Genomic DNA, 17,214 nt, shown 5'->3' with positions numbered 1-17,214 from the left:
CTTGCTCAAACATCAATCGCATAATACTAGTAATTTCAAGTAAGAAATTATGCAATTAAATCACAAACAAAGACAAGTTTAGCAAAAGTCATTGTATTTATAACACTTATACCATAAAAGTAAAAAACATAAAAAGGAAGAAAAAAAAAATAGAACTTAAGAGTTCTTATTCCTTTAACAGAAACAGGAACTAAACATTAGGAAGGGAAAGGGAGTTATGTTCCTTTACTACTTCTTCTTCGAACACCTCCTTTAGTGGTGTAAAGTGAAGTAAGAGATGGAGGTTGTGGTGGTAGGATAGTAGATGCAGAGGAGAAAGAGCTAGGCTTATTTATTGGAACCTTCATCTATTCTTAACTTGAAGGAACAAAGAAGGATAAGGGATAGATGAAAGGTATGGTGTTTAGGGTTACTGACATTTTCGGTGAAGAAGGAGGAGTGGGTTCCTTAGGTGAGCTTTTAGGGAGTTCCTCTTCATTAGAAAGGACTAAAGGAAAGTCCTCATTAGAAGGAACAAGAGTAGTTTTGGCAATTATCAACCTAGAACTTTGCCTAACTTATTTAGGAACAGGTTTGGTAGGCTTGTTGGGAACAATTTTTGCGTTTCTTTGGGGGTTCTTCCTTTGGCTCATCCGATTTAGGAACTTGTTCCTCCAAGATCACTTCCACTTGTTCCTCTTCTACTACCCTAGGCAGTTTCCTCTTTTGTGAGGAACTAGAGGCTATCCTCCCTTGAGTCATAATCCTATTTTGGATAGGGAGGTCCAAGCCATATAAAGTCTTTTCATTTAAAATAATATATTTCTTAATTCCCAAGGTAGGCCAACCAATAGTCTTAGATTTGAAGTAGGAGAGAAGAGAAGTAATCAAATCACCATATTCAATAACAAAATGATTTTCTATGAAGTGAGTAAGGTGTTGGATAAAAAGAGAAGGAAAGTTTATTTGAATTTGATGGTCAAGGCAAAACATGTAGCACATATCTAGGAGACCCACCTCATTCCTTTATTGAATTTGAGGAATGAGTGATCTTCAAACAAGGTTAAACATAATTTTATGTACAGGGAAGAGGAGATTGTGGTTGATTTTGGTTTGGCCAGCAGTTCCCCCAAAGAATTGAACTATGTAATCATGGAGAAAATTGGGAAAGGTGATTGTTCCTTTTCTTTTGTAACAGCCCGCACTTCCGAGCTGCCAACTAATCACACTTAAGATACACAAAACACAATCAACACTTAACAAACCTCGAATTTACATTTATTCACAGCGGAAACAAAACCTATAAAAACGATCCTGGATCTGTGGGTCAGGGGCCCACAACATAACAACTTGAAAATCAAATAACAGATTACGAATAATTCCAAACAAAGCATCTAACTTTAACCTCAGCCCACCATTTCATAACATAAAAATCTTCTTCTTGATCAATAATCATATTCCAAGACCTTGACATCAACCCTGCAAAATCACTAACAATGAACCCTGCCCCCACCAGGACAGGTTCGAAGAACAAAATCAGAAAAACTGAGTACACACACTGTCCAACCAGAAATTCATTTTAGTGGCTTAAAATATAGTTGTGCGGTTTATTACTCATCAAGTGGAACAATCCCAGACTTCAAAAATACTTAAAATCAAATAGTTAGAAATGTTTCTATCACGACTCCAGCAACCCTTAACTAGAAAGTCCAATAAAGAGTACTCATACATATACTACAGATAATAAGTTCCTTGCCATAAGGACAATGTTCAACAACAGTTGAAATACATAAGCTCATCCCAAAACCTCATTTTGGTGGCTTAAGACCATTCGTATACAATTCATGCTAGAATTCAGTATGCTTCACAAGTAAGGTACTTGTTTAAAAATTTCAGGATTACTATCCTTGCACAATCGTATTAAAGTAAGAATTTTTATCATGAAGATCACCACTTAGATCATTCAAAAACCCTTTGGGTCGATAGCAATTTAATTTCATTGGGTAAAGCGAACACGAATAGAGAGGGGTCCTTACACAAGGAGCCGACTGTCTCTAAGCTAATGGAGGTCGTCACCCCACCGTTTAAATATTTATGCTTGCAAGCCTTAACCAGGACAGTCCCATTTTTATTATCTGCTGGACTTCACCCACCCAGCGAGGGTTCGAAAGGAGATCACCCATCCTCCAAGGGTTGTTGTTCATACCGTACCTTATTTGGTATCGGCCTTTACCCACTTGTATCCATAGTTTATTTACATAAATAGTTTAAATGCACAGTTTATCAATACCACACGTGTTTCAAAGAACACATATTTATCCATGAAGAGGAAAATAATCACCACTACTATGGTGTTGCTAATCATTGCAAGACTTGGATCTTCTTTTGAAATCTTTTGTTTTACGTCAACAATTTCACATATTAGTTACGTGTAAAGATATAAGGAAATAATCAATTCTTTACTGCTTGTAAAAGTCGTATAGGCACTTAGTGTGCTCATTTAAACTTTACCAAAAGGGTTGAGTTAACAAGAACATTTGGAACTTTTGTCAAAATAATTACAGCAAAAATACTGAACTTAAAATGAACATAACTTCCTGCTCGGTACTTCGAATTAGGAATTTCCAAAACTTAACCTCAATAACTTTTGGATCATGACTACTCAAAGGAACAATACCCGCTCCATAACACATATTGAGCATCTCGCTCCATAAATGTTGTTTACTTTCCCCATAAAACAATAACTAAATCATAATGCTAATTTCTCAATAACACAAACTTATATCTTTCAAAACTTATACTCTTGTTCTTAATTCGTATCGCATACTCAATTCCAAGTGTATCAACGACTTAAACTTCGTCCGTAAATTAATATAAAACAAAACAAAGTTGAAATGTAATTAACATATCCAAAATACCTGAACCTCAATAATCTTATTATAACACAAACTCGAATCTCAAATAATATCACTTACCTCAAATATTCTTTTAAAGGAAGTAATATACATAAAACGTATTCGAAATCAAATGTCTCTCCGCAGTCGAACCCATAACATAATCAAAATGTAAAATATGTTTCTCAAAGACTTATAAGATAACTATTATGAGACCCAATTCTAAGCTCGTGCGATTAACCTGTAATGTTTTTACTTGTAGACTATAAGGTATCCTCTAACATGTCTTGGTAATTCCCTTCATCATAATAGTTTCTCTTTGTACTTGGACTTTCATTTTTAACTTATAGCATCTAAACTATAGCATTCCAAAATTCTCATGATATGAATTTTCCCCTTAAAGGTTTTCTTATTCCCAATACATGAACTTTCATTGCCAGAATATAACTTATTACATTATCATAAATCACCTACAATTACTATGGCAATCAAAATATCTCACTCCATATTTCCCAATACTCAACTCGTTGTCCTCATCCTTCTAAATTTATAATTCACACCATACGTCCCCATGTATTTGTACTGAAAGCTCATATTAGCTTAACACCATACGCTTAGTATTGTCATTATATAACTTTAATTACCATGCTCTCTATTATCTAGATTTATATTTTTCTTTCCCAACATCCATTTATATAATCTTACTCATCCAATAGACGAAATTATGCTCCAAACTCTTTTACTTGACCCCTTTGCGGATATGATCTTTTATTACATAAGTATTGTAAATTATATCTCTCTAATTGATACTCTCTAAACCACCACCAAGATTGGATCCTTTATTTCACTGATACGACATTCATATCTCAAATCCTACACATCCTCTGAACTCACAAACCTCTTGTAACAACTCATTAACTCATAAATTAATATTTGACCTTTGAAATTCACATCCAAATTTACTATTCCCTAACTATCTAATCTACGTCCACCACATAACATCTTCATTCTTAGTTAGAACCTCCCAACAATTACTTCATCCTTCAATTATGACATCACAAATCTTCATTCTTATATATAACCTCCATATTATTTTCGGAGATTTCTTCGGGTGATACCATTCACCTTGTTTATACGCCATAAGTAAATCTTGGGATATTGACTACTTCTAATAATATCCTCAAAGCGACAATTGTATTTCTTAAAAGAACTTCACAAGTACCCATCTCACAGCAAACTCATTCTAACTTAGATTCCAAACTCCATATAACATAATTCATCCATGATATTCTGTAAAGATATAACTTGTTTCACTAGACTTACGTGTTTCCAAACTTAAATCCGAAAATAATTTCATTAATTGACCCAAATTTGAGAGACTTTTTCCTATGAGAACTTCTTATAAAAATTTAAGTAGGAGTAAAGATCCTCCCCGTCATTAATAGAACTAGAAAATTCTGATTTATAATTTCACGAGTCCATATTTGTTCATAACTCCAAGTCATAATTTTCAAAGTTCATGATCATATATAATCAAAATCTCAAACCATAATAAAGAGTTTTTCATACTTTCAGAATTCCATATAAAACTTATATCACAAATATTTTCACAATTGCCTTAAACCTGAAATTTTAACTCAACATCCTTGATCAAAATTCCTTTCTTTTTCTCTGAAACTTTCAAATATAACTATAGTTTAAATCGAAAGCGAGTTCATAAAGATATCGAGTCGACGTCCCGCTTAGTTCGTAAATCGAAGTACTTGTTGTAAAACCACTTATATAGTTAGATATACTAAAGATCTTGCTTTAATTCTCATAGCTACACTTTCATATAAAAGATCAACTTACTAAGCATAAGAAACTTATTATAAATTCGATGTGGAAACAAGTAGGTTTAATAATATCACACATCTATATTATTGAAGGATTCAACTACCTCCAATCAGTTCTTCATAAAATATCACTCAGTAAAACTCATCACATATATAGCTTTCGCTCATAGCTTAAAACCAAATATGTAGTTAACAACTCTTGTAAACACACGAATAACACTTTGAATAATTTTGATTTATATAAAAGGCTTATTAAGCTCAGCACATGAAATCACATAAAACACGAATATAGATTCAAAGGTGGAAGGACATGTGTGTACCTTGAAACAATTCCCAATAATTCGACATTTGGATAACCACTATAGCTCGAACTTCATAATTTATCTCCATATACATACTCCAACAACGACCTCAAAACAATAACAAAATCATTAACCATCCTCACAACAATTTAGATAAACAAATTGAATTACTCATACTTTTAAGCTCTTCCATGAACTAACCACCACAACCTTATATACACCCATTCTACTAATCCAACTCACAACATCAATTCTATCTCTAATTAACATCATTCTGATTTCAGAGAGTATTATCAAACAACATAATTTATAAAAATCAGTTTTTATAAACTTACTTAAGAGGCTTACTTCATATTAGAAGCTTCAATCCAATAAGAAAGATAAAATATTCAATATTAAGTTTAACAACTCTTATCATAACTATATTTGCTAATCAATAACAAAATTTAGAACCAAGTTTATTTCTAAAATAGAATATAAAATCAATTGCACCACACTTGAATTGGAATCAAAGGAGATGAGGAATTAAGAAAAATTAGCTTATACCTTCATATGGAAAGGAATACCAACACAATGGCAGCAACAAGGCAACAAGTTAGCAATGACAACATGGGAAACAAACCAACCACGGCAGCAACGCAACACAAAGTACAGCAGCAGTGCTGAACTTGTATAAGGCGTAACTCATAGCTCCGAACTCCGAATTGAGCGATTTTTGTGCCCAAATTCATTAGCTCGAAGTGATCTACAACTTTGATTCAGCAAAAAGAGCAAAATTGATTGCATGTTATAGATAATTGAGGCAACAGATTGTCGGAATAAAAATAGAGGAGAGAGAAATGAAGGTAGCAACACCAAACTTACAAAGACCATAACTCATAGCTCCGAACTCCAAATCAAGTGTTTGTGCCCAAATTCATTAGCTCGAAGTTATCTATAACTTTATTCAGCAAAAAGAGCAAAATTGGATTGCATGTTGTAGATAATTGGGAAAACAGATTGTCGGAATAAAAATAGAGGAGAGAGAAATGAAGGTAGCAACACCAAACTTGCAAAGACCATAACTCATAGCTCCGAACTCCAAATCAAGTGATTTTTGGGTCTAAGTTCAATAACTTTTCGAGATCTACAACTTTCATGTAATAAGTTTTGGAAAATTTCGACTCCAAATCAGAAATTGAACATGCAATACGGGTATAAAATCAGAGGAGAGAGAAAATTATTGTTTGGGGTTTTATTTTGGTTTTAAGGTTTCTCCCAATTCTTAACCACTTGGTAATTAAAATGAATCTTGAAGAGAATAATTGATCTATGGGAAAAATACACTTTGGCACTTGATTGAGAAGTTATGAAGAGGAGAGAGTGATGCTCTGCATCTAGAGTAATACATGAGTGAGGAGAAATAAATTGTAATTAAAAATGGGTTCTCTTTATTTCAAACTTAAAATCCTTAACTCAATATCTCTATTATTAAAATCATACTAACTTATTTATTCTTGGAACTTACTTTAGACGATAAAAAATAATAATAATAATAATTCTTAAAGTAATTTCTTTACTAATATGAACATAGCTAACTTTGACTAAATCATGTCTGAAAATATCAACTATTATACTTATCAAATCTCATTTATAAAGTCGTTATTAAACCTGCTTAAAATATAGGCTATTACACACTTCTTGGATAGAAAAGTCCAAGATCATCTGTTCCTTCGAGATATCTCATAATTCTCTTTACAGTGGTTAGCTGAGACTCCTTGGGATTTGCTTGAGATCTAGCACACAAACCAACACTAAAAGCTATGTCTGGACGACTATCAGTTAAATTCATATGATAACCAATCATGCCTCTTTATTTTGTTTGATCAACACTTGTTCCTACTGAATGTTTATCTAATGTAGTTGAAGTTCCTATAGGATTGTGATTGATCTTTGAATTTTCAAGGCCATATTTTTTTAGTTGTTCCTTTATGTATTTTTGTTGATGAATAATTATTTCTCTTTCAGTTTGCTTAATTTTTAACCCAATAAAGAAATTTAACTCACCCATCAAGCTCATTTCAATTCATTACTCATGAGTTTAGATAATTCTTTGCATAGTGACTCATTAGTTTCTCCAAAGATAATATCTTCAACATATATTTGAACAAGAAGTATACCAGTTCCTTTCGATTTTAGAAATAAAGTTTTATCAACTTTTCCTCTTTTGAAATTATTTTCTAAAAGGAACTTAGATAATTTCTCATACCATGACCTAGGTGCTTACTTTAACCCATAAAGAGCCTTATCTAGCTTTTGAAGACATGGTTTGAGAAATCATTATTTTTCAAATCCAGGGGGTTGCTCAACATATACATCTTCAATTAAATAGCCATTAAGAAATGCACATTTTACATCCATTTGATACAACTTAAATCCCATAAATGCAGCAAATGCAATTAGTATTCTAATGGCATCAAGTCTAGCAACTGGAGAAAAGGTTTCTTCACACTCAATTCCTTCTTGCTGATTGCAACCTTTTACGATAATAACTAGCTTTGTTTCTCAAAATAGTTACATACTCGTCTAGTTTGTTTCTAAGCACCCATTTTAATCCCACTAATTTTTGTTGTTTAGAAGAAGGGATAGATGTCATATCTTGTTTCTTTGAAAGTTTAACTCATCTTGCGTAATAGTAATACAACCGGAATCAGTTCAGGCTTCGTCATGATTTCTTGGTTCCATAATTTATAGGAACGCATGAAATGCACAAAAATTTCTTAACTGAGATCTAGTTTTTTTTATTTTTTATTAGAAACTAAAATTTAGTTTTTTTTTTTTAAAGAAACTGAGATCTAGTTTACGTATCTTTGGATATGTCACGTATTATGAGTTCCACTGTATGTGATTTTTGTTTCTTCAAGGTTTTGGTTGAAATTCTCTTATAGGAACAGGTTGTTCCTCTTGAATTTCTTGAGAGGATGATGAGCCTTGTTCATTTGTTCCTCTCTCAGCCATTGTTGAATCAGTTCCTTCAATATTTTTGTTTTTAGTAGAAACGGGAATAGTTTCATCATCTTGAGTAACAGGAACAGTATTGTTTTAAAGATTTTCTTCTTCTTCTTCGTTCTTTTCCTCTTTTATTCCTTCTTCATCCTCAATTAAATATGCATGTTTTTCATTTGGTCGAGCCAAGCCTAATGCAAAATCATCAACTTGCTTGGTTGGATTAAAATTGTCAAATTCATCAAAGATAATGTATACACTTTCTTCAACCACACATAGTCCTTTTCGACCATTTCACTTATTATGAGTTTCACTGGATTTGTGATTTTTGTTGGCTCCAAGGTCTTAGTTGAAATCATCTTATAGGGATAAGTAGTTCCTCCTGAATTTCTTGAGAGGATGATGAGCCTTGTTCATTTGTTCCTCTTTCAGCCATTGTTGAATCAGTTCCTTCAACATTTTTGTTTTTAGTAGAAAAAGGAACAGTTCCATCATCTTGAGGAACATGAACAATATTGTTTTAAAGATTTTGTTCTTCTTCTTTCTTTTCCTCTTTTATTCCTACTTCATCCTCAATTGAATCTGCATCTTTTTTATTTGGTCGAGCCAAGCCTATTTTAAATCATCAACCTGCTTGCTTGGATTAAAATTGTGAGATTCATCAAAGATAATTTGTACACTTTCTTCAAAACACACATAGTCCTTTTATTGTAAACTCTATAAGCCTTACTATGTGATCAATATCTTAGGAATATTGCTTCATCACTCCTTCCATCAAATTTTTCGAGATTATAGCATTATTATGAACAAAACATTTACATCCAAAATAAAGTTCATAAAGAGTTTAATTAATGATAGGTATCATCAAGGCACAATTTATTATATGACAAGCAATATTAGCAGCCTCAACCCAAAAGTTCCTTAGAAGTTCACTAGCTATTAACATAGTCCTAGCCATTTTCTCCAAAGTCCTATTTTTCGTTTTTACAACACTATTTTGCTGTGGTGTCCTAGGTGCAGAAAAATTGTAATTTAGGCCATGATCTCTACTCAAGTTATCGAATTTATAATTTTCAAATTCCTTACCATGATCAGATATAATATGCATTAATTTGCAACCACTCAAATTTTGAATTCCCTTTGCAAAGACAAGGAACTCATCATAAGTCTCATCCTTACTAGAGAGAAAAATAATCCAATTATATCTTGAGTAGTCATCCACAATAACTAGCACACACTTCTTAACTTTGAATCCTCATAGGACCACACTAATCCATGTGAATTAATTTCAATGGCTTTGTGGTGCTCACAACAGTTTTAGATTTGAAAGAAGATCTTATATGCTTTCCTTTGGCACAAGCATCACAAACTTAATCAATATGAAATTTTATATATGGTAATCCCAGAACAAGATCTTTTGATCATAGTTTGTCAAGTAATAAAAAGCTTGCATGACTAAGTCGGTTATGCCATAGGAGATGATCATCCTCAATAACACCCAGACATGTCAAATTATTTTTAAGAACAAGATCCACAATATATGTATTCCCTTTTTTTGTTCCTTACAAGATGACGTTCTTAGAGTTATTGTTTATGATCAAACATTTTTCACTGTTAAATTTAACAATATTTCCCTTCTCACATAATTGGGAAATACTTAAAAGATTGCGTTTTGATCTTTCAACTAGAAAAATATTATCAATGGAATGTGATGACGAGTTACCAACCTTACCCATGATAATTATGTTACTTTTCTTGTTGTCACCAAATGTCGCACTTCCACCTTCATAGGTTGAGAGTGAGAGAAACTTAGATTTGTATCCAGTAATGTGCTTAGATTACGATACCAAGTGTTGTTCCCCCCTCACTTCAACATGCAAAAATTAACTAGTTGTTAGTTGTAGGAACCCCTTCTTTCCTAGGTTCCTGTTCTTGACTAGCATTACTTTTAGAAACCCATTTTATGTTGCTCATTTTCACATTTGCCAATCATTCTAGTTCTTAGTTAACATTAAGTTATGTAATGACCTATCTTTTCATGATACATGCAAATTTTGTCACTAGGTAGGTCAGCATATTTCTTAGGCTTGTTCTTCTTCTTGTGGTTTCAAAACCAAGACCTTCTTTACTTCTAATTTTTGGTCTCTCAATGCACTTAGGAAAGACCATCACTTTGCCTCTGTTCCTTACAATAACAAGTTCCTTCTTGTTTTGTTCCTTTACAATAATTTTTTTTTTATTCAAATTTTCGATCTCCAATCGGTGACCTTTCAAATGAGTTGATATTATATCAAAGGAAAATAGAACAGGGACAAATTATTTTAGGTGTGATATTTCTAAATGTATTAGATAATTTTCATTTTTCACACTCTCATACAGTTCCTTGATTTTTAAGTTTTTATCAAATAAAACAAATAACCTACTTCCAACATCCTTTCTCATTCTCTTAAGACATTCTATATGTTCTTTACCAACTTTAACAGCTTGTTCACGTTTTTCACGTTTATTTCTACATTCAAGAATTGCATCATAAATAAGATCAAAAATTTCAGTCTTCGTTTTTCCATCTAAGTCTGATTCAAGAATATATTGGCTTACCTCAACATTTTCTTCATTTTCTTTTATACCAGTGTTTGCCATGAGGCAAATATTTGCAGTTTCTTCATTTTGTTGATCCTCTTCCTCCTCGGTCTCTGAATCTCCCCAAGCTGCTATCATCACCTTTCGAACGTTCGCTTTAGAGAAAGGTGCTTTAGTTTCCTTGTTCCTTTAAGCAAAACGTTCCTTGTTCCTTTTTTTGGTTTTGTCGTTTTATCAAAGTGGAAATTCCTTGATGAAGTGATATGTACTGCCACATTTATGAAAAGCATCTTTGTTAGAAAACTTTATAGCTTTACCTTTCAAGTTTCCATTTTTCATGCTCCTATACATCTTTCGGAATTTTATGACTATGAGAGCTACTTCCTCTTCTTCTGAGTCAGATTCATCACATCATCAACTTTTAGGGAAATGAACTTAGACTTAGAGATTTCACCATACTCAATATCAAAGTGTAGCTCATGAGTCATAAGTGATCCAGCAAGTTGTTCCAAGCTGAACTCGGTGAAGTCTTTTGTTTCTAATAAAGTAGTGACCTTAGCCATCAATCTATCCTTAGGAGGACTCCTAAGAACTTTTCGAACTTGTTCCTCTGATGAAATAAACTTCACAGGAGAAGCTAACTCCTTTATAATGTTAGTAAAATGAGTAAACATCTCCTGTATGCTTTCCTTAGCTTTCATGGAGAACTGTTCATATTGATTCATTAGTAAATCAATTTTAGACCTCTTGACTACATTTGTTTCTTCATGGGTTACCTCAAGTAAATCCCATATTTGCTTTGCAGATTTGCATCACATGATTCTATTGTGTTCATGGGATCTAATCCAACAATGTAAAAGTTTAACAGCCATTACATTAACTTTCATTTTTTGAAAGTCAGCTATGTCATATCCAGAGAAGGGTTTAAGAATTGCCTTATTTTTGTCAGTAGTAGTTGTGACCTTAAAATCACGAACTTCAATAACACTCCATAGCTGGTAGTTTTAGACCTTAATGAAAATCTACATTCTATTCTTCTAGTAAGAATATAACTTTCTATTGAACATAGGAGGCCTTTGCATAGAGTAACCTTCCTCAAGTTTCTCGGTGGTGTTCATTGTTCCTTGGATCTATTTCTCAATAAGGTTTCCTATTTTTCTTGAGTTTAGCTCTTATACCAATTGTTATTTTATTAGGAACAATACAAGAGGGGGAGAATTGTATTTGTAGAAATAAACGTAACTTTTTGCAGAATTATAAAACCTAAATACGAGCCCCTTCTAATGGAAAAATCCAATTCAATGAGGATTTGGTTCATCCCACACGAAGATAAAGGAACACAAGAAGTTTTTCCTTGTATTCCTTTAGCTTCTTTCTTTCTTTAAGTTTATAATTGCGCAAAAAGTTATGTTTATTTCTACAAATACAATTCACCCCCCTCTTGTATTGTTCCTAGTCAAATAACAAGAGGCCATTTTTTCAGGGGACTCATGCAAATCAACCCTCAAACTGCTGCTAATTTAATAGAGCCATCAACCACAAACTAAAACTAACCACAATCGAAAGTAAGGCGTGTTCCAACAGCCTCAAAAGTTAAATCAGATGCCATTTTTTCAGGGGACTCATGTGAAATTATAAGCACAACATCACAAATAATAGACAAAAATCATTTCCACACCAGGGGACTCAAAAGAATAAATTAGCAATCAATAACAACAAATAATCACAGCATAAATTGAAAGACAAAGTAGTGATTAACAAAATCTCTGGAACTCGAATGAGTTCCTCTACCCAAGAAGAGGAAAGTTGATTCGGATCCATCTCTTTCCTTTCAACACATGGACTCATGAAGATCTCAGGTCCATCGTCATCAAACTCCACATCTAACTCCTTATACACCTTGAAAAGCCTATGATTCCCATCATCATCTTCACAAAACATGTTATATTACTTCCTACCTCTTCCTCAGGTTGAACCTCACAAGGGCAGCCCCTCCTCTACCTTAAACACTGCGGTGGTAAGGTGTTGTTTTTAACCGTAAGGTTCTCTATTTCCTCCTCATTCTGAGGATTCACAATTTTCGCACCTTTTCCCCTAGATCTAAGAAGATAAACACTATATCTACTTTTTAGTTTAGGAGATTCACCAAAAGGGGGATTGAAATCCAACTTCTTACTCGCCCTTCTTCTTTCTTCCGATTTTCCAGCCCTTTCATGACCAATCCAACGCCTTCGTTAATTTCTCACTCAAACAATTCGCGACTTCACCGATACAATACATTTGCCATGCGTATGGACTTCCATCTTCAATCGAATTTACCAAATCACGCCAAATCATCATTCCTTCCTTTGTTTTTTTGCATAAAACGCAACATTAGTGAATGAAGTTCATGGTGGTATTTTGATGAGAGAGACAAATATGAATACAAGGAAGAAGATGAAGAGAGGGAAGAAGATGAAGAGAGATAAGAAGTATAAATAAAACGATTGAAGAGTGAGTATGAGAATCGAGGGTTAGGGTTCATATTTTGATGGACAATAAATGATCAACAATTGAATTTCATCTGTTTTGGGTAGTGAGTAGTTGGGAGTTGTATTGATTTTTTGGTGGGAATCATTAAGCTAATGAAAATAACCTTATGCTTTTAATATGTTGGTTTAGTCCATATTAATGGTTTTAAATCAGGTTTTTTTGGGTTCATTAAGGGTATTTTCATAATTTCACAGTAAAAAAAACTTTTTTCAAAAATAGAAAAAAGTAAAATGTTGCATTTAATTTGAATTTGGCGTTTTAGGAAACTGTTACATTTGAAATGAAATGGAGGAAGTATTAGATATGTAATAATCCATTTCAAAATACTGATTGATTTCAATATATGTTTTGAAAAATTTTCTTCGATGCCGACACATCAATGGTGTGTGTGTCTCACCTCTTAGTAGTCATTATAAATCAAAATATATTAAATAGGGTGATGAGAACTCATTTATATTATTAACAAACTTAATCGAATCGTCTGTCACGTGCCAATTTATGATCATGCTAGTAAAATCTTACTACAATATGTAATTAATTTTAACCACAATAATTGTTTGTAAATGAATGGTACTACAAATTAAACACGGTGAAGTTGATACATCATGAACAATATAATGTAGCATAGGTAGACCTATGTATTGAACAAGTCTATCCAAAATTTCATTATATTATTTCTTTTGATGAGATGATATAGGCATGGTTCAAGGCCAGATTATCCACTCATGAACTTAAGAAACATACCATCTTCTCTCTCATTAACTTTCACTCTCATGCATCATGATCCATTTTAACGAATGCACCCACTTATGACTAGAAAAGACCATTGTCCCAAAAGAAAAACTTAAGTATATGAAATTTGAAGAGAAAATAAATAATTTTAAAAAGTGTATCAAGATATAATAAAATCGATGTCTATTTATAGATCTCAAAAATCATGACAATTGGTGATTTTTTTTAATTTTATAGTTTTTGTGGATATTTCAGTTACAAAATTCGCATTATAAATTGTGCATGCTGACCCCACTTTCACTTTTCCTGACTCATTGCATGACTTAGATTATGGGATGATCTAAATATCTTTTTGTCATGACATGACCTAAATGAGATCATAAAAAAAATGTGAGTGGGAGGTTATGATTTTTTACATCACTTCTCATGACACAATTTCATAATTTAATAAGACATGAGTAATCATGCTCTTATAGGACACTCCTTAGACCTAATTGGGCTATTTAATTATCAATAATAGAATAAAAACCACCTTTTGAATAAAAGGATCGTGTACTAGTCATATGACTAGATGTGATTGCACCTAAAAAACCCGAATCTCTTTCCCTTTATATAACTAGAATTTATTGCACGCGATGCGTGCTTGAATTTTTTCGAAACACAAAGTCGATTTTCTTCAGCATAAGAGTCAAAATTTGAACATTAGACATACAAAGTATAATTGTTTTTAGTTGCAAAATTTGATTGGTTTAGTTTTTGTCACTTAAGTCTCTCACCATTCTTTTTTTTTTTTTTTTTTTTTACTTTTCAAAGTTAAATTCTATGAACAAAATAGAAATTTTATTGAATTTATATATGATTCCTAATATTATAATTTTTTAGTTGATTTTTGAATTAAGTACAATACTTCATAAAGTGTAAAGAAAGTGGACACTTTAATTTCAAGTCAATTTTTTCATAGGTTGTAGTTTATAAGTGAATTTTTAAGTTTTTATAAAATTTCTTCATTTTAGTGATTCGCATAACGTAAATTATGCAATTTTATCATTTTAGTTGACTTGTGAGTGATTGTTATAATTATATTTTTGGTGTTTTTGTTTAAAGCCCCCTTTGATTTGTAAGTGAAATTGTAATTTAGTATGGGAAGGGGGGCAAAATAGGCATTTCAAAAGAGGAATCCATTGCTCCCCCCTTCCCTTATATAATAGAGATACTTACCTCCAAATCAAGATTTAGAGGATTGAAAAAGAGAGTGTCAACTAAAAGTATGGCAACGGATCGGACTTGGACCACATTATGCATAATCCGACTTCGATCCTATAGAAGTCGGATTTTAAATCTGATTGTGACTCCGACTCCGAATAGTCGAGTCCGATCCGAGTTAAAATCCTAACATCTGACTTCAAGTCCGATCCAGTCCATTTTTAACAAATCCTAACATTTGACTTAAATTCTTTTCCCGTCCATTTTTCTTTAGTTGTTACTATTTTTTTTAAAGAGATTATATGAGAAGGTTATATAGTACAAATAATCTAAGAATTACTATTATTTTTAACATTACTATCTTTCAATAAAAAAGATTTATATAATATGATTGCCTGAAAGTCAGAGCCAGATTATAAATACATAATACATTAATATAAATAAATAACAAAAGAGTAATTGCCTTAAAATTGGGGTCAGATTCAGATTTTGGACTTTTTTTAGAATCTGACTCTGACCCTACTCTGACTCGAAGTCGGATTCGGATTATACTTTTGCTAATGTCAGCTCGAATTTTTTCCTTTGAAACAGAGCGGACTAGGATCGGATCATGACTGGATTGTATATATATTTTTTAATAAGTAGGAAGAAATGCTCTATACTAGCTTAACACATAACTATCACCTAGAGGCTCACTACGACAATAGGAATTGTACCGTAAATCTCACTAGGAAACCACTTGATCAACCCTGATTCCTATCTTATAATCCTTGTATTACATGCAGGAAATATATAAGCAAGGAGGTAGATACTTTTGGATACACAATACGGGCCCACTTGGATGTCTACCGTATGTGTTGGACGGTCTCTCACTGGATGCTACTCAAGTGGACCAAACTGGATGTGCAATCCCTATAAACGAACTGGCCCAATACTTTAACTTTGGGCTTAAGAAAGTTGTGGTCCATCTCAGAGAACATATGCCACTAGCAGCCATCACATACGTGGATGTCTACTCAATTAAGTATAACCTTATCAGCCAAGCCAACAAATATGGTACGAGTATTCTATATTTTCAAATGTTATCTATACTTGGGACTGATACAAGATTGATGTTTCCGAGATAAAATATGTCAGTCTATATGTTTTTATTTAGTTTTATCATGTCAACCTTTACACTTCATGCATAATTGTAACTATTATTGCATTTAATTATTAATTTATTCAAATTATAAGAATATCATATTAAACAAAATAAATAGATCACATGTTTTATCATCCAGGGAAAAGAACGATATTAGTTGGTTTTATGTTGCTAATTGTGACTATTATTGGTGGTTATTTTTATAACGAAATATTATCTAAAACTTTACAGTTTTAATGTCTTGCATTTGGTCATATATGATGAAGGTTTTGAAAATCCTCTACTAGCATGCTGCGGACATGGAGGAAAGAATAACTATGACGTGCATAAACGTTGTGGAGCAAAGGTCATGGAAAATGGTAAAGAAGTTCTAGTCGGATCCTGCAAAGATCCATCAGTTAGGATCAGTTGGGATGGAGCTCACTACACTGAGGCGGCCAACAAATGGGTCTTCAATCGTTTGGTGGATGGTTCGTATTCGGATCCTCCAATATCTTTGAAAATGGCTTGCTACAATCAAATATAATGATGGGTAATGCAAGTATCGATTAACATGGTCCAAGTTTGATGTGGATGCTTACCTTTAAATCAGATACGGAACCTTTACAATTTGGTTTATGAAATTTTGAGTTAGCTACACATTTATGCATATGATGAAACTAAAAATAAATCGAATTTTACGCAAATTGTAAGACACATCTCGTGATCTAGGAGCAGTCGTATATAATGCTTCTACCTAATGCCGGAACTATTTGGAGGCAACATCACACATGCTATCCCCAATTTTTTCAAAATTGTACTTTTTTTCATGCTTCTTTTTCTAGTATTCAAGTATTATATTCCTCAACCATGTTCTGATAATTAGACAAGTGAGGTCGAGAAGATCTACATCACAAATTACAATTTAATCACAATCAAGCACCAAATTACAAACGTACAAGTATACACATAAATCTATAGGCAGACTTTGGAAAAATTTACAAAAAAAATCCAAATTATATGCGGTCCTTACACTAAAATTCATAGTA

General features: G+C 32.7%; 1 protein-coding gene and 1 long non-coding RNA gene across 2 annotated transcripts in view; one reads left to right on the top strand and one right to left on the bottom strand.

Moving 5' to 3' along the window:
• The window catches only part of LOC104897147 (GDSL esterase/lipase At3g26430), a 42,388-nt gene extending 25,454 nt beyond the window's left edge, over positions 1-16,934 (top strand). Inside the window, exons 4-5 of the mRNA XM_010683974.4 lie at positions 15,828-16,098; positions 16,453-16,934. Coding sequence (XP_010682276.2) covers positions 15,828-16,098; positions 16,453-16,712 — 531 coding nt within the window. The 3' untranslated portion in view covers positions 16,713-16,934. The remainder of the gene's footprint in view (positions 1-15,827; positions 16,099-16,452) is intronic.
• On the bottom strand, positions 1,215-5,118 carry LOC130592026 (uncharacterized). The gene is made up of 2 exons (XR_008970062.1): positions 5,029-5,118; positions 1,215-1,482 (listed from the first exon to the last, which is right to left on the bottom strand). It is a non-coding gene; the product is annotated as an uncharacterized LOC130592026 (long non-coding RNA).
• Positions 16,935-17,214: the final 280 nt, after the last annotated feature.

Source organism: Beta vulgaris, chromosome 6 (genome assembly GCF_026745355.1).
Source record: "Beta vulgaris subsp. vulgaris cultivar EL10 chromosome 6, EL10.2, whole genome shotgun sequence".
In the NCBI taxonomy this organism is placed as follows: Eukaryota; Viridiplantae; Streptophyta; class Magnoliopsida; order Caryophyllales; family Amaranthaceae; genus Beta; species Beta vulgaris.
This window is presented reverse-complemented; position numbering and strand designations above follow the sequence as displayed.